Source organism: Corvus moneduloides, chromosome 13 (assembly GCF_009650955.1).
Source record: "Corvus moneduloides isolate bCorMon1 chromosome 13, bCorMon1.pri, whole genome shotgun sequence".
In the NCBI taxonomy this organism is placed as follows: domain Eukaryota; kingdom Metazoa; phylum Chordata; class Aves; order Passeriformes; family Corvidae; genus Corvus; species Corvus moneduloides.
In genome coordinates this window covers 20,855,631-20,874,126 of record NC_045488.1, presented here as the reverse complement: position 1 = coordinate 20,874,126, position 18,496 = coordinate 20,855,631, and the positions used below count along the sequence as shown (strand labels likewise).

Here is an 18,496-nt window from a genome sequence, read left to right as displayed (position 1 = left end):
CACGTGGTCCCAGCTCTTCCTGAGCTTATCAGAAACACTCTCTTTCCAAGAACTGCTCTCTAACGAGCTCTTGTTTCCTTATAACCGGTGTTGGAAAATACTTTTGTTTCCTGAACACCGTAACATTCCCGTTCTCACCGTTTCAAAGAAAGTGCCAACGGCAAACTGTGGCCACGATGAAACATTGTTATGGCTAAAGCCCACTCTCTTGCGACCCTATAAACAGTGGTCCAAAAATGAGACCATTTGAGCTCTCCTGGAGCGCAGCAGGCTGCAACAGCAATCTCCCTCTGAGTGAGATGCCTCTCAGAGCCAGCAAACTCTCAGGTTTGCAGTACTTGGAGGATTGCCGAACAATTGCAAATCCTGGGCTGACACCCTCACTCCTTGAGGCCCGACCCTTTGCCCGTCAGGAGATGCAAAGGCATCCAAAGTGAATATTTCACTGACCTCTGAGGGGAATTTTTCACAGGTACCTTGCTCACACTGACTCTTTATGTCTGTGTGCATGCACATGCACGTAAGCTATAGCAAATCTGGGAGAAATACTGCTTTCTTAGATGTTTAAGTAGCTTGGATATCTAAGTAAATTAGGCCTGTAAGTAAGGTTAAGTTACAGTTATAAACTTGCCTAAATGCTTGTCCTGGGGTGATGTTATGAGGCTGCTTTATTCCTTAACCATCCGCTTAATGCCCAAGGCAGCTGTATCTTTAAGATGGACCCGGGGGCCGGGGCCACAGCCGCAGCCGTGGGACCCCGGGTGCGGTCGGTTCAACGGGCCTGTCCAACGGCTCTGGCTGCAACAGCGCTGCACCGTGCTCTGGAGGGAGGGCAGCGGGGACGCTGCACTGCTCCTGCGGTGGTCTTTCATTCCCGCTAGCTTGGAAAAAGGTTTTGGGTTTTTTTTTCTTTCCTCCCCCTGGCCTCCCTACCTTCCTTCCCTTCTCTCCAGCCCGGGGAGTCTGCGGGGTGGCCCCGGCTGGTCTGAACCCCGAGAAAGGCCAAACCAGTGAGCGAAGGGACACAGAAATCCACCAGCTTCGCCTGCTGCAAGGAGGAGGAGGACTGGCACCGGAGAAAAATAGGTTTTTCCAGCTGTTCTCTGGAAAATGGCCCTAAGGGCCATTCTTGCTCTGTGAGGGTCCCAACTGCAAATGTGGAGTGAAGCCTTGGCCCAAAGTGCCTGGGCGTTGGTGTCCTGGCACAGGGCATGTGATGAGCAGGGCAGTGTTATAAACATATACTATAATATTGGCTTCTCGCAAAGTATAAAGGTAGATATTATATAATGTTAGAAATGCTTTTTGCTGTGTGGATGTAGTTTTCTCTCTTTTTAGCAAGAATGTTAGCAAGTGTGAGCAAGTAAGATAACCTCCAAGCGAACAGAGGATGAGGCCCGAGGAGCTGCTAATCAACACTTTGTCCAGGGAACAAAAAGGCCCAAAGGCTACTCCGCCCGGAGAACGGGCGGCCAGGAGAGTCCGAGAGCCGCTATCACCACTCTGCCCGGAGAGACAAAGAGGCCCAAAGCTGCGATCAGCCCTGACTGTCTGGAGAATTAAGAGATCCACCCTACCATCAACTCTTACCTAGCAGGCCCAACCCCAAGAATCAAAAGAAATAAAACCGCAAGGCAGAAGAATACGCATGCTCTAAAAAGGCGGAACCAAGGAGTGGCCATGCAGAACAGCTCCGGGAAAAGTTTGAATATTAATAGAGAACAGACAGTAAAAATGGTATAAAAAGGACTCACCTCGAGCATCAGGTGTGCTCTTGGCAGAGCGCCAAGGCACCCGGCCGTTACCTCTTTGCTTTATTTTATGTGTCTCTTATTGTCTTTATATTAAACCCTTTAAATTCTCACAGGAGAGTGAACCACGTTTTTCAGAGCAGGGAGGGCTGCAGCAGGTAGTTGTGGCCAAGTGTTGAAGGCAATGAACTGGAAATCCATTGGGATTTCCCTGTGCAGGTTTGATTCCTGCCAGCTACAGGGCACACACTCCTTTTGGGCTGCGGGCAGTTGACCACGCTGCAGCTGTGACACTCCAGGTACCTGCAAAGGTACCACTCTACAGGTGGGTGCCACGGACAACAGCTGGGGCTGCCCAGAGGGCTTCTGCACTTGCAGTCCCAGCTGTTCCCACAGAGCAGCCAGCCCCAAGGGAGGAGCTAAAGTCAGCCTGCTGCACTTCTAAACGGTGCTTTCTTAAGGAGGTCTGGATGGGCCAGCCCCTCCCAGGGACTACTGGGAACCATCTCCCACCCTCAGTAATGTTACACAGGACAGCAATCTGCACCAGGCAGAGAGGAGGTTCCTTGTCTCCCTGTCTTGATGTTCGGGGCATCCTTTGGCTGTTGGGCTGTAAAAAGGCAGAGCTGAGCCAGGAGGGAGGACAAGACAGGGGCTGTGGGGGAGTGCAGCACAACACAGCCAGGGTAAGCGGTCACAGCCCCTGTGAAAGGCAAGGTACCAACAGCTCTACAATCTGCTTAATGCAAAAAACTCTGTCTAAGACTGAGTTTTTACCTCACAGTACATGTGACCTGAAGGCCCAACCTAAACCAGCTCTCACTGGCTGAGAATATCCCATATGGACAATAAAAGAATAGGACATTTGTTTAAAACAAAAGACAGTTAACACCCCACTGAGGATCTGTCCTCACCACCTACACAGGAAAAGCACAGAGTCATTATGTGATCAACAGTGTCTAATTAGCTCCTCACAAAAAGATTAATGTCACTGGTCAAAAGAACTGTACTGTAAACATAAACCTTCCTCCTCTGGGCTGGTCTCCTATATGCATTGGGCTGGGACCCCTTCTTGTGCACAGTTGTAATAGCAGAATTCCTTCCGTTGGTAATTCCAAGCAAAGGGAGCCTGCGTCCCTCCTTGGCCAGCAAAGAACCAAACTGTCGGGCAGGTGCAGTCCCGCAGCATGCTGGGAGCAGAGCTGGATTTCTGGGCAGGGCTGCAGCCGTCAGGATGTCACTGGATTTCAGGTGCCCCCGTCCCTAGCAAGGCCCAAGGCTACAGCCTGCCTCCGGGGTGCCTCGAGCATGTGCAGCGCCAGAGTGGGCAGTCAAAGGGCAAGTGGCCGTGCAGGGCTGTGGGAGAAGGGCAAGGGCCGGCCCTGGAGCTGTGGAGCGCATGCCCAACAGGAGATGAATTTGTCGGGGAGTCCATTTTGTGGGGTGGGGGAGGCCAAGCAGAGAGGAAGGGAGGGAGTGAGAGCCAGCAGTGCCCGGGTAGGGTCAGGCCTGGCTGGAGGCGGTGGTGGCCAAGCCCCAGGGGGAGCAGAGTGGCGCAGCGGGAGCGTGCTGGGCCCATAACCCAGAGGTCGATGGATCGAAACCATCCTCTGCTAGGGCACTTTTTCACCGACGCTGCCCCACCCAACAGCTTTTACCCTGCTTACGGATGGCTGTGGAGCAGTATGCACAGTTCCCCCACAAGGCCTTGGGACACAGGTCTTCCTTCCCTGCTGGCAGCTCAACCTGCAGCTTCTCAGGCACAGGAGGGCACCTCCTGTAGGGGCAGAGGAGGCTCAGCCTGATGCCCGTGTGCTCAGCTCCAAGACCTGGGAGCTTTCTCTGTCCTTGTCTGTTTGCTGCCGTGACCATTTGTAGGGTGATCCAGGATCAGGGCCAAGCAGGTATTTCCCAAGGGACACTGTACTGGCAGGAGGTGGCTGGGTGTTGGGAATGGAGGGGACATGGGACTCTGCAGTGTGATCGCTGGGGGAAGAGGAAAGGGGCTGCCCCGTGCTACACACAGATGATTCAATCTCCATGTCAGACTGCTGAGCTGTCAGCAGTTTGTGGCCTCCATGAAAATACAATGCAGAGAGGGTAGACAGTGCCAGACAGAGGAGGGAAAAAAGAAGGGTCAGGAAGAGCATAGAGAAAATTTATAAGCCCATGCTGCTTGAGTGGATACAAGAATGTGAAGTAGATGAGCTGATCCTGGATAAGAGCAAGGAAAGGTTGTGTTTACTGTTTGTTTGGGGTTGGTTTTTTTTTTGTTATTTACTATGTGAACCTTTTTCAATTGGCCAAACGTGAATTTCCCCAAGTTGAGTCTACTTTGCCAACAACAGTATTTGCAAAGCCATGTCTGAATGTTTATTTTGTCCTGGAAGAATTCTTGTCTTATTTCCTATGCTCCTCATTCACTAAAGGTGGAGCAGGAGTGAGCAACTGGGTGGGCGGTTGGCTGTGCTTACCCCACCACGGGTATGTACTCACAAATGCACCTACACCTGCACGTGTATGAAAGTGGGTGGGGAGTGATGCCATTAACCGCTTTAGGTCCACTAAAGCACCACCAGCACTCACATAAACAAGGGAGACAGTCTGATCCTTTTCTTTCTCTCTGGCTGCTCAGGACTGGAGATTGGTACTGGACACAGATCCATCTCTCCCAGCTGCGCACCCTAGGTCTGTGCAGTCTGCGCCTGCAGCTCGGTCATAATCTGTCCAGGGTCCTGCTCCAAGCCTGGTCACTCCCTGCTGCTGATCTCCTCTAGTCGGTGTCTAGCCCAGCTTGAGTTTCCCAGACAGTATCTTACTCACAGAAACACCTGTACCCTGTGGCAGCTCGTAGCAGTGTGCATGGAAGAGAGCAGCCTGTGCCTCCATCTGGGCAGCTGTGAACTCCGGGTAGCAGAAGGAGGAGCACAGCCTGCATGCGTTGGTGGTATAGTGGTGAGCATAGCTGCCTTCCAAGCAGTTGACCCGGGTTCGATTCCCGGCCAACGCAGCCTTTGTTTTGTAGGCTCAATAGTGTCCTATCCGCTCCCAAAGAGCAGCACGGAGGCCACGAGCTGTTGTGTCTCTGTAACCCTGGGTGACAGACCACAGCTTCTAGTTCCGTCCTCTATTACCTGCCACGACACATCTTATTTTGATGCACAGGTTTCTCCTCACCTGTGGTTCTCCCCGGTACCTCTCCCAGGGATTCAGATGAGGGTGATGAAAGATGTTTGTACAGCACCAGCTCTTGGGGCCCTGGAGGACACGCTGCTTTCACCAGTGTACTTTTCCAGCTGAGGGGGCTCTGGGCTGGGCTCCTCACTGTACAGGAGCCAGACGAGAGGGATTTTCAGCGTTGCTGCTGCAGGTGGTTGCACCTGGCAAGAGAAGCGTGCTGCTCTGGCACGGTTATGATGAAGACTGACAATGCCCAGGTGGGGACTGAGGCATGAACTGCATATCATGAGGCCAGATATGCAATTTGGGGGTATAGCGGGAGGAGGCCTGTTCTTTATAAAATGTCTCAGTGTCACATTGGAGTGAAATTGCTCTCCATCCTCCACCTTTTCCATCTCTGCAGTGCTGGCTGGTCAAATGCCTTGTTATTCCCCTTCAGTGGGGATGCTGGTATGTACAATGTCTGTGTTCATAGCACAGAGTCATTTAATATGTAGGACTCTTTCTTGAAAACAGACTGTGGTTCATGTGGGAACTTAGTTTGAAATGACCTGATTAACAATCATGACTGCATGTCTCAGACACCCTGTGTAGGGCTGCTGACCTGTTCTGTCCAGGCTCCAGCACCACAGCGATATGCTAAAGTTTAATGGAATTCATCGTAATAATGTTTTTGGTAACTAAAGGCTAAAACAGTCTCATTTCTCTTACAGCTTATGGATAAGAGAAACTGGCAGAAGTTGCTAAACTACTACCCATAAAATTTGAAAAATTGTACAACAAGGGAAATTCCCACTGACTGGAAAAGGGGAAACATAACCACCATTTCTAAAAAGACAAAAAAGGAAGTCCCGAAGAATTACAGGTTGGTCAGTCTCACCATGGTGCCCGGCAAGATAATGGGAAAGATCTACTGGAAAACTTTGTTAATGCACGTGGAAAACAAGGAGATGAAAGGTGACAGACAACATGGCTTCCCTAAGGGCAAAATTATTGGCCTATTCTACTGAAATGGAGCCTGGAGAAGAGCTGTGAGGGTGTTAGCATGCTGAGGGAACAAAAAGGCCAACATCCCACTGAGAGTTGAACTCACATCACTGGATTCAGGGTCCAGAGTGCTCACCATGACACCATGGCACCTCCTGCATAGCTCACCTCTGGCTCCTGTGCCCAGCCTTGCTCAGCCTTAGGCCCCTGGCTGAGGCTGGCTTTCTCTCCACTGCCTTGGACATCCATCACCAAGTGCAGCCTTCCTGCAGGGCCTCCAGGCACTCTCTGATCACGCCACCCTTCAGGGCAGCAGCACAGCTCCTTCTGCAGGCCCGGCGTGGCCACTCTTACAAGTGCCAGGCTCAAAACCTCAAACAATCTTGTCTTTCCCAAATTGCAACAAGCTCTTTCTGACTCAGGGCAGGCCTTGGAAAGTCACCTTCCCCCAGCAGAAGCCCCCTTGCCTTCTCTTCTCCAGCCCAAACCAGCCCCGCTCCTTAAGGACTAATGGGAGGGAAACATTGCCCTGCCCATCTCTACAAAAGGTAAAGAAAGACCTTCTGGGGAACCCAAGGAAAAGGGCTGGAGAGGCAAGGAGAAAGGACAGGTGAGACACCAAGGGCTGAGCAATGACTGAGCTCCAGTTCCTGTGGGGAAGAGGTTCCCTCACTGCCCGTGGTGCAGGGCAAGGAGGGCAGAGGCCTCTCTGGAAACTCCTTCTTCTCAGAAGGAACTTGACTGCCAGGCATCCCAGGAGGACACAAGTCCCAATGGCTGCTCAAAGCAGGGCTGGAGACAAAGCAAGAAGCAGGCGACTCAGTGCCTGAGCCCCATTGAAACCCCAGTGTGATGCCCAGGCGTGGGGAATCACAAAGATCTCTGCACACCTGGCTCCAGTGGCTCTTTGCTCTCTGGGAGTCTCTGCAGGATCCAGAGCAGCCCCCGCAGTCTGCTTTTGCCAAGGCCGACCTGGCTCAAAGCCAGTCTGTGCCTGCTGGGCTGGGAGGTGCCTGGAGTCCCGGGCAGGAGGCCCAGCTGAGGGGAGCAGGAGCAGGAGCTCAGCTGCTCTGTGGGAGCAGAACTTGCAGAGGGAAGGAGCCGCGCTGTTCAGGAGCAGGAGAGGCCGGGCAGTGTGGAGCCAGGCTGAAGAAAAGCTGGTCTGCCTTGGCCAGGAATGACTGAGCCCTGCTCACCTGCCTGAGGGCAGCTCTGACAAGCACTACCCTGCAAGGCTCCTGCAGCGCTGCTGCTTCCCGCTCCTGCCGCCCGCAGCCTGCGCTGCCTCCTGCTCCTCCAGTGCCCACGGGCACTGCCTCCCGCACTGCCACCTCACACCCTGGCCTGCCTCCAGCTCCTGCAACTCTCACACTGGCTGCCCCCTCCTTCCACCCCCTGCACGCACCCCAGCTCCAGCTCCTGGCATGTGCCTGTGCTCCTCTGGCTCTGACACGTGGCATAACTCACGCTGCTGGGTGCTCCTAATGGAGCCCCTCCAGTTGTAGAACACAAGTCCTGTTTCACCGGGGAATCCTCCGTGGTCCCCTGGCCTTTCAGGAAACCTCTTCAGTGCCATGGCTACTCTGCAGGATTGATTGTCATCTGGAATATTCACACGCTCCAGCAATGGTGCCAACAGCACCCTGTGTCTCCTCCATTCCCAACACCCAACCACCTCTAGCCAATACAGTGTCCCTTGGGAATATCTGCTTGGCCATGATCCTGGATCACCCTACAAATGGTCACGGCAGCAAACAGAAAAGGACAGAGAAAGCTCCCAGGTCTTTGAGATGAGCACACATGGAGCAGGCTGAGCCTGCTCCACCCCTACAGGAGGTGCCCTCCTGTGCCTGAGAAGCTGCAGGTTGAGCTGCCAGGAGGGAAGGGAGGGAGACCTGTGTGCTCATAATACACAGGGCCTCATGGGGGGAGCTGTGCCTGCTGCTCTGCAGCCACCCATGGGTTGTACCAGGTGTCAGTGTCAGAGGGAAAAGGAGGGCTATGGCCAGGGGTGCCCAGAGAGCTAGAGCCAATCAGGATAAAAGTTGTTGGGCAAGGCAGCTTTGGTGAAAGAGTGCCCTAGTAGTGGATGGTTCCAATCCATCAACCTCTGGGTATGGGCCCAGCACACTCCCACTGCGCCACTCTGCTCCTGCCAGGTTTAGCTGTCACTGCCCCCTGTCTGGCCTGATGGTGCCAGGCACTGCCAGACCTTGCTCCCTCCCTTCCTCTCTGTTTGGCCCTGGACACACTTTTGTCGTTCCTAGACAGGTTAAGCTTTCTGAATGAACTGTCTACACGATTTTAGACCTTTGCCGGTGGTACCTGGTTTTGCCCAAAGCCCCTGATGTGTATTATTTTTTAAGTATTCAATATGGCAAGCAAGAAAAACTATGAAGAATCAGTCCTGCAAACATCTATCCAGAGACCAGATCCTTCTGGTGGTGGTCTGACAGCATGATGGCAAGGTGTCAAAAGCCTTTGTGTGGAATTATGCTCCTGTTTACAAAATACAGTCACAGCCTGCTCTAAACTGCCAGTCCCAAGGACTGTTGATATGGCTGCCATTTATGCCTTTGAAAATTGGACCAAAGATTTAGCAATTGTTAATAATATAGAGTGTTGCAAAATGATATAAATTATGTAACCCTAAAAATGGCAAGAAATAGTACCATAAGAGTTTATATTATTGGCCTTTTTTGTTTTTTTTCTGCTTTTGTCTAGTTTATTCTGGAAATGGAAGATTTCTTTTGGTAGATGTCTGCTTGTGTGCTGCTCACCTGAAGCACTTCCCATGATGGCATAGAAACTCAGTTTAAAACACAGGTGAAAAACTAAGTGACATGAATTCAAGACTGAAGTATTCAACACTGAATCAACTCCAGCAAAGCCAACCTTTGTATCCTGGAAAGACAAGTTGAACAAGCGGAACAAAAGAAAACTCTTGTACCAGTGCATCACAGCTGGGAAACGTCACAGAGAAAACACTAGTGTTCTCCTATTGTGAAAGGTTTGACTTGCACCCACCTCCCTGACTGTGCCCCAGGCAGGTCTGATGCTGCTTCTGCTCTGTCCTGAGCCCTGGCTTTCTCATTTGTGTGAATTCTCTCATTTGTGTAAGTTCTCTCATTCCTGTGCGTGCAAATGTCTGGTGGCCTGGCTTTGCTGGCTGCCAGGCTCTCACCCAGAGCTCTCTCACTCCAGCTCCTCAGGAGGACAGGACGGGGGAGAAAATGAGATGAAAAATCTCATGGGTCAACAGAAAGACAGGGAGATCATTGACTGATTACCATGTGGGCAAACCAGACTGACTTGGGGGAAAATTAACTTACTTCCTTGCAAATCAAAATTAATTGGATGGTGAGAAACAAAGCCAAAACTACATCACCTTGCCTCTACCTTCCCCTTTTTCCTGGGCTCCATTTCATGGTATTTTTATTGATGATCTGGACAAGGTGTTGAGTGTGCCTTCAGTAAATCTGCAGACAAAATGGGGGGGAGTGTGGATCTGCTGGAGGACAGGAAGGCTCTGCAGAGGGATCTGGACAGGCTGGATTGATGGGCTGAGGCCAATGGTTTGAGGCTCAACGAGGTAAATTGCTGGGTCCTGTGCTTATGTCACACCAAGTGCCTTGGAACACTCCAGCCCCTCATGACAAGAGCGACATTGAGGGGCTGGAACATGTCCAGGGAAGCAAATGGAGCTGTGGAAGGGTCTGGAGCACCAGGAACAATTAAGGGAGGGTCAGCCTGGAGTAAAGGAGGCTCAGGGGGTACCTTCTTGCTCTCCACAACTCCCTGATGTGAGACTGTAGTCAGGTGGGGGTCGGGCTCTGCTCCCAAGCATCAAGCAATAGAAGAAGAGCAACTGGCCTCATGTTGTGCCAGGGGAGTTTTAGATTGGATATTAGCAAAAAATTCTTCACTGAAAGGGTTGTCATGCACTGGCACAGGCTGCACAGGGCAGTCACCATCCCTGGAGAGATTTAAAAGATGTGTGGATGTGACACTTGGGGGTATGATTTACTGGTGACCTTGGTAGTGCTGGATTAATGGTTGGACTTGAAGATCTTAAAGGTTCTTTGGAACCTAAAGGATTCCATGATTCATTCCTGAAACTTTTATCTCCTCCCTTTACTGACCAGTGCGGGGTTGTGGTAAGTTCATAACAATTTGCCTTTGCTGATTCTTCCTCCACCCATTTTTCCACTGCTCCAGTGTACATCCTCTCTGGGGTAGCAATCCTCCAGGATAAATCTGCTCCAGTGTGGGCTGTCTCCAGGCCACAGTTCTTTTGGGGAATGGTCTACGTACAGGATTCAGGCAGGGAGAAGAGCCTCTGACAGATCAGGGGCTGAAGCTGTGTGGTCGGACTTGCACGTGGTCTAGTCATCCAGCCCATCTTGCTGCTGGGCCTGGCAAGCTTCCACCCTCGTAAATACACAAGCTATGTGAGCATAACCTTAAAATTAGTTTTGCCTTGCTCTACCTCTGCATTTCTATAAGTACAACTGGTTGTTCTAGTTTTTGCTCTTTTGTCAAAATAAAACAGTGAACACCTGCAGTTTCCTTTCATATTGAGATGATTTTGGTTTCTTTTGCAGTAGCTGAGAACAGTTGCTCCATCATCCTCCTCTGAGCCTCCAGGGCTCCTGGCCTCTGCTTGTCTCTTCAGAGAATTCCTGCAGTGTGTGGTGGTGTGTGTTTGTGCACGCCTGGGTGTGGGTGGAAGTGTTTTGGTTGGCCTCTGCTAGTATGTTCTAAAACCGTGGATAATAAAAAAGATTAAGTAACATATGATTTCATCATACCAACAAGTTGCTGTCCGGAGACCTGATCCTACTGGGAGCATATGAAAATTCAAATAGCCCCAACAGTTAGCTATAAGAGCCTTTTGAATCAGAGAAGAGATGCTTCCTCTTAGAGAGGAAAACAAAGGGATTTGTTGGGGTTTTTTTCTTTCATTCTCTTTATTCATAATTTCTCTTTCTCTCTGCCTTTGGAATTATTTCTCCTCTTGAAGACAGAGAGAAAACTCCACAACTTTTTGTAACATAAGGTAATATTTAATTTTCTGTTCCTCCTTCTTAGTTGGTTCCTAAGGCAAAACCAAAACATACTTGTGTTTCCATGGTTAATTTTTCTAATTGGCACCTGGAGCTGTATTAGATTCTACAAGAGAAATCTATCCCACCTTTAAGCACCAGCAATGTGGATTTTTACATCTGAATTACTCACTCATCCAAAAGAAACCAAAACATCTCTGGCCTTAGTATGTTATTTTCAATGTTTATGATGGAGAAACTTTATATTGACAGTACATTTGCTTATTTCTATTGACTGTAGAAAACTTTGGCAACTGTAGCTGCTTATTTTGCTGATAAATGTGCGGAACAAATCAATCACAGTGTCTGTATTTTCTCATCTCCTCATTTCTCTTTCAACATTGCTAAGGAAAAGAAAAAGGCATTTTCAGAAATCCTGAAAACCCAGATTCCAAAAATCTCAAGCTATTTTATCGTTATTACTGATGCAGTATAGCTGTTGTGTAGGTAGCAAGAGTTTTCCTTCATCTGGGTAGAAGCCAAATCCCACTGGACATATAGATATTTTCATGAGAGTCCAAGCAATTTATTTTCATTATTTGTTTGGAATTTTTGTCTTATCTCATACATGTGAACCTTGTAGAGAAAATGTTAGTCCTTCATTCTCTTAGAGTAAAACTAAACTCCAGGTCTTGTGGGCCACATTATCTTAATCCCGATGGTGTAAATACAGAAAAAAAAATTATGATTCTATTATTGTTTCTATGTGTCTTTCAAAATCAGCCAAGTTTTTTTTGGCTAAAACAGTCCAGGAAGTTTCCCAGACAAATAATTCTCTTAGCAGATTTGATGAGATGGCAAATTCCCAGAAAAAGGAAGCAAGGGGTAGATGCTGCTGACTACTTTTATGTGGGCAGCCATGTCTATGCTGAGCATCTTTTTATTCCCCAGAGCTTATTTTATATAAAAACTCAGAATGTGGATTTTATATGATTTGACAAAACAAACAAACACTTCTAGCAGCCTAAACTTGTTTAGGTTTGGATTGTACTTTTGCAGGGTTGAAATGAAATAATGTATGTAGGTCACTTCTGCTAGAGTCAACCCAGCAGGTAGAAAGCCATAGAATCTCCATATCATCTGTCTTAGAGCACCAATAATTAAACTAATTTCAGTTAATTCTAGCTATCCAAAAATCTGGTATTTGCATATTGCATACTCACTTCATTAATAAGTATACCACCATTCCTTGCATCCTTGAACATCCACGTTAGAAGGAAAAAAATTCTGCATCTGTCTTGTGGTATCTTTCTCATCATTAAATATGAAGTGATTCTAAGATCCCTGGCTCCCATTTAGATGTCCATAGACATTTAGATGCTGAAGTTAACTGAGAGAAATCCAGCCCATCCAAAGTCTAATTCTGCTGTCTCATCAAAAATGCTTCTGTCACTCTAAGGTGAGCTGCCCTTTGGAGGTATCAATTTCTTTCTGTATAAAATGAACACAGAATGGTTATTTGAAATTTGTATGTCTGTCTTCTGTTCACCTAATTTCAGGAAGACAAATCCCAGCCTATTACTGTTAAAGATGATTTTGAACAGGTTCTCCAGCATAGATTTTTTTTCACAGGGGTCACTCGTATCCAGTCCAAGTTTCATGACATGTTTTAAACCCCATTTTGCTGCAACTGTAAATATTTCTTAGTCCACAAGTCTGTCTCCAGCTGCTAATCCTTTTGTAGTGTGGTGTGCTTTTTTCTCTTTTAGGATGAGACCTGTTGAGGAAATGAAGCTGGGAAACCAAACCGTCACTATTCACTTCTTACTTTTGGGGTTTACCTTCCATGGCAAGATGCAGGTACTCTTTTTCACACTGATTTCCATTGCGTTTGTGGCCATCTTGATAGGGAACTCTCTTAACTGTTTTGATCACAACCACTAACTCTGTCCTACACATGCCCATGTACTACTTCCTGAAGAACCTTGCCTTGACAGAGATCTGCTACAGGCTGAGCATTATCCCCAAGATGCTCAGGATTCTGCTAATGGAGGAAAAAATTATTTCCTTCACAGCTTGTGCATTGCAGCTCAACTGCGTTATCCTTTTTGTCACCTGTGAGTGTTTCTTCTGGAGTGCAATGGCTTGTGACCGGCAAGTGGCAATATGTCATCCTTTGCAATATGCCACCACGATGAATAGGGATCTCTGTGTCAGGATGACCCTTGGGTCTTGGCTGTCTGGTGCCCCTGTGGCTCTGAGCTTCCCCACATGGTTCTTCTCTCTGCCCTTCTGTGGGAGAAACATGGTCAATCATTTCTTTTGTGATATTTTCCCTGTGTTAACATTGCTGTGTGCAGACACAGCCTTGTTTGAACTACTGATTTTTATTGCTGTTGTCATAATAGTGATGATTCCTTTTTCTCTGGTAGCCATCTCTTACCTTCGCATTATCCATGCTGTTCTTCAGATACCACTGGCTGTGGGCCAGAGAAAACCCTTTTCCACATGTGCAGCTCACCTGCTGGTGGTGGCTCTTTTCTACAGCACAGCTGGCATCATCCACCTGCAACCCAAGGCCAGCTTCTCATCCAACATGAAGAAAACGGTTTCCCTGTCCTACACAGTTATCACCCCGATGCTCAACCCCATCATCTACAGCTTGAGAAATCAGGAATTCAAGCAAAACCTGAAGAGATGCACTGACGAGTGATTCCTTAGGAAGCAGGTGGCTGTTTTTTCACTGTCCAGGTGATGGATTCCTTGTAGCTGCACAGAACATGAGAGTTCCCCTCCTAAAAGTTAAATGAAATTTAAGAATAAAGTGAAATTCCTTTCAAAGAGACCTGTGCTGTTTTAGCAATCTTTTGCTCTTAAATCCATACAATATTTTTTTACTCAGCATGTTAGAATACAGTATAGCTGTACCTCTGACCTTGCAAACGAGTAGACCTGAGTCAGTGTAGGAACACTACAAAAGTGGATTATAAAACTCTTATCCTCCCCCACCAATCATTATACTTTTATCTCCCTAAGTGTATAAAATCTCTGTCATGGGAATAAGAAAATTTTTTTCCTCTCTGACAAAGCAAAAGGGATAACCTGAAACTCTCACCACCACCATCTCCACCTCCAAAAAGCCCTCAAGAAACTCATTACTGAGTTGAGAAAAAAGTTAGAACTTTATGATTGGAGGGAAGGAGACGTGTCTCCTGGAGTGTCCTTCCTACTGATGTGAGAGACTAGATCTAAGTCTAGACTTAATCTCATTTTTTTTCCTCTCAGAGCAAAGACTTCTTTCACAAACTAGTAACTTGCTCAGTTCAAACTGGAAAAGGTAAAGTGAAACATTGCCAGATACCTGCAGTAGCTTTGTTCAATTTTTACCCCTCTCACATAGACTAAAAGCAAGCTATGGGAGGGGACTGTTCATAACTCACTGAACCTGATATTTCTGACTGATCCTTCTCCTTTGCTTGAAAGCAAAATGTGACCTGTCTTTTTATTTTCTCTCTGCTTATTTCAATGCCTGTACCAGTCTTGCTTGTATCTGAGAAGAATTTTCTCCTCGAGTTTGTGTGACCAAAACCTAATTTACCATCTCTTAGACTAGAAGTAATAAAGACACCGTATTACAACTATGTATTTTCTGTGTATTGGGTGTACAGGGTGAGGTTTTGGTAGGTGGGACCAGCAGCTCATGGAAATCTCGAATTAGAGCAGGTTCATCCTGAAGGATTGCAGACCCAGAGGGGACCCACACTAGAGCAGGAGGGGGAAAATGTGGAGAGGAAGGAGCTGCAGATGCAAACTGTTATGAACAGACTGTAACCCCCCATTCCTCTTACTCCCTGCACAGCCTGGGGCTGGGAGGAGGTAGAACATTTGGGACTGAAGGAGGAAAGTTGAGCCTGGGAAGAATCAGGAGGGTTGGGGGAAGATGTTTTAGTTGTGTCTTTATTTCTCAGCGTCCAATTTACTTTGATTGGCAAGGAGGTAAGTTAATTTTTCCCCAAATCATTGTGGTTTACCTGTGATGGTCAGTGATCTCCCTGTCTTTCTGTTGACCCATGAGTGTTTTCATCTTATTTTATTCCCCTGTCCTGTCTTCTTGAGGAGGGGACATCAGAGAATGGCTGGGCAGGGGTCCATCTGCTGTACAAGGTCAACCCACCAAAGTAGTAAAAGTTACAAGGTGACACTTTACTGTGACATAAATCAAGTCTCTCCTGGTGGGAGAGAATTTGCTGAAAGTCCTTGCAAAGAGTTTCAAAGATAAACTGAGACTTTTCTTTTAGTTTCAATGCTTCCAGATAGTTGTTTATTAAGTCTTATCAGAGGAACAGAGCCACTAGCATGACCCAGGTACAGCATAGAGAGAAGTAAAGTAGGAGTGAGACTAATTATCAAGATTTACACAGCCTTTTAAAGATATTTTAACCAATAGTAACTAAAAACGTACATTATTTTCACTTTCTTACCAATTATTCAGAAACACGACTAGGAACTGCGGAATTTTCCATCCAATCATTCCAAACCACTTTTACTGCAGAATATGAAGTAATAGAAGAAGAAGAAGGTCTAGAGAACAACAACAATCCTCCATTTTGGTATATTTTACTCTTCTCTATGTACTACAAAGAGAAGCCTAAAACCTCTAAATTCTTCACCCTGGGACAATCTTACATAGTAGTCTATCACCTAATTCACACCACTGTATTTTCTAGTTGTTGTCTGACTGTTGGTAATTTTTTCCAAGGTTTGAAGCTAAAACAGTGTTGTTCAGGGGGTTCAGAACCCTTAAAAACAGGCAGAGAAATATTCTCGGCACTCTGGGTTCCTACAACAAGGGTTGGTAAGAGAGAATTTTGGAAATAAGAAGCAGACAAAATGGTAAATGAAAAGAAAGGTATGGGGTGAGAGGATTTAGTGTGGGGTAGGTATATGGAAAGGTTTGAGCAGGCTACAGAAATGAAAGGTGTGACTGGGATGGTCTGAGGATACCTCAATGTATCAGCTAATGTTGGACCTGAGCATGAATCCAGAGGCTATGGAATAAGAGCTGGCGATGGTACCGTGCCTGGCTGGCATGGTGTCAACTCTCTTCAGAGCCATCCTGATGGTGTGTCCTTGGCATCTGTGGCTCAAACACTGTTGATAAAACATGAATGTTTTTTCTATTGCTGAACAGAGCTGGTACAGAGGCACGGTTTTTTCTCCAGTTCCAAGCCCCACAAAGACCAGTAGGCTGAGTGGGGGGACACAGTCAGGACAGCTGACCCAAACTGCCCAAGGGGATATTCCATATCATATTGTATTTTGCTCAGCAATAAAAGCTCCTGGAATGGAGGAGCAAGAGGCCGTGTTCATGGTTAAGGTGTTTGTCTTCACAGGCCACAGTTAGACATGCTGAGCCACTGCTTCCTAGGAAGAGACTGCACATCACCTCTGGATGGGAAGCAGTGAATCAACTCCATTTTTTGCTAGTGTGTACAGCTCTTGCTCTTCTTATTAAACTGCCATTACCTTGACCCATGAGTCTTTTCATTCCACTTTGATTTTCTCCCCAGGGAAGAGGGGCGTAGGAAGAGGTAGGATGTTTATACTGTTTCAGGCAGCTTAAGATTGAACTGAGTTACTTTGCATTTTGCAATTAACCCACTTCCTCATACAAGCAGTTTTCCACTTTTCCTTCTGTGTTAAGTAAATACCTTATTCTTGTATAAACATGTCACCGGCTGACATATATAAAAGATCCTCAAGATCTTGTTTGTGGTGTTATGCTGGTGGAACCTGAAGTTTCCACTTCCCACGCCCCCTGACACTGGTTTTCTTTGGACAGTGTGAATTTGTCCCCCAGACATTGGCAGTAGTTGTGAACTACTACTACAGTTGAACAAAGCTAGCAAAGGCCGTATAGAAATAGCCTGTATGGTGAATAAATTAAGCATCTTATTAAGGACATGTGGAAGGGCAGTGCCTGCTCCTTCAGGGTACCTGGTCAAGGACCTTTTTCAATGTGGCAAAGGAAGATAGGAAAGGGAGGAAGCAATGAACAAGAAAGTACAGGAACACAAATCTGACTGTCAAATGATAAGGGAGACAGTGTGGAGAACCAAACCTGGGCTAGCAATAATGTAGTGAAGGGAAAACAGGGATGAACAAAGGGAGGATAGACAGAAAAAAAAGTATAAAATGTCAGGCTGAGCCCTATGCCTCATCCCCACAGTCATTCTCATCATCTTACTAAATCTTTGCAGACCTTTTCTAGCTCCCACATCCCACCTTAGAGCAGGCCTTGACCATGTCTGTGAGTTCAGGTTCTCCTGGTAAGGCATCTATGATTTTTCTGCACTCCTCGTTCGCGTTATCTCTCACTAACTGCCTTAACAACATGTGCCTTAACCTGTCATCATCAACCTGCTTCTCGAGAGAAGCAGCAACCTTCTCCACGAAAGAGAAATATGACTCGGACCACCCCGAATTATTTCAGTATATCGCTTTCTAGGAGCAGACAACTCTATGGTTTTCAACAAGGCCGTCATGCCAACCAGCTGAGCTTGCTGCAGGATGCTAGGGGGAAAGGTATCCTGGGGATTGGGATCAGAGAAGGGACCAGTCCCCATAAGAGCATCCATCCCCACTGGACGTCTAGGGTCCTCAGCAGGGAGCTGCATATTCCCTAATGCGGCTTTATCAGGCAGCTTTCTCCAGGTAGTCTCAAAAATTGCACATTGTACAGGTTGAAATAGGATTTGACCTAAGTGCCTGATATCAAACGGAGCAAGCAAATCCGTGTTTATCACCCTTATCATTTGCATAACCTCAGCAGAACCAAGCCCATGTTGTACAACCTTGGATTGCAGATCCTGTGCAACTTTCCAGGCAATTATCTCGTGCTTATCATGCTGGCCTGAATTTGGGAGAGCCTTATACACTGGGAAAGCTTGGATCTCCCCTTTCAGGGAGTCACTACCATCCTGAACTACTGGCACAGCCTGTGGATGCAGTGTAGCAGCTTCCCAATTACTCTCAGAATCCTCAAATCTGCTTGGCATCCCCAGTGTTTCCAATAAATCCCAATCGCCCTCCTCCAGAGCCTGCATCTTAAGTGATTCCCAGAAACGGTTGTAGTGGGTTGGATGCACTGTCACAGTGCAGTCCGGGAAGGTCCAGGGGCAAGACTAGAGCAGCCTTTTCTTTCTCCGCCTGGCTACAGTGGCTTTACACCCCGGGGCCAAAGCCTCCTCTGCCTCACTGCCCGTCGATGAATTGCCGGGTATGAGCAGCTTTGAGGAGCCGTGAATGAACAGAGGCAGGCGGGGAAGAATCAACCAACCAGAGGAACTGACAGCAGAGGCTGCAGTCGGCTGTGCAGGGGTTTGAACCGCAGCCACTTCCAGGGATGCAATGTCAGGCGGTTTCAACCGATCCGGCGCTGGGGCTGCTGTGTCCGTCTGCAATGCTGCGGCCACGCCCGGAGCCGCCGCTGTTTCCTGTGCCATGGCACCGCCCGGAGCCGCTGCTGGCCGG

General features: G+C 47.7%; 1 protein-coding gene and 2 non-coding genes across 3 annotated transcripts; all 3 read left to right on the top strand.

Moving 5' to 3' along the window:
* Positions 1-3,295: 3,295 nt before the first annotated feature.
* On the top strand, positions 3,296-3,367 carry TRNAM-CAU. Its single transcript has one exon. It is a non-coding gene; the product is annotated as a tRNA-Met (tRNA).
* A 1,322-nt stretch (positions 3,368-4,689) lies between these two features.
* Positions 4,690-4,761, top strand: TRNAG-UCC. The gene has a single exon. It is a non-coding gene; the product is annotated as a tRNA-Gly (tRNA).
* An 8,070-nt stretch (positions 4,762-12,831) lies between these two features.
* On the top strand, positions 12,832-13,808 carry LOC116450687 (olfactory receptor 10A7-like). Its single transcript, XM_032123407.1, has one exon. It carries the CDS (start codon positions 12,921-12,923, stop codon positions 13,674-13,676), a length of 756 nt encoding a protein of 251 aa, XP_031979298.1. The 5' UTR covers positions 12,832-12,920; the 3' UTR covers positions 13,677-13,808.
* Positions 13,809-18,496: the final 4,688 nt, after the last annotated feature.

Excerpts from the sequence above, each read along its gene's own strand:
- LOC116450687 (XM_032123407.1), top strand. The coding sequence starts at position 12,921 with ATGCCCATGTACTACTTCCTGAAGAACCTTGCCTTGACAGAGATCTGC.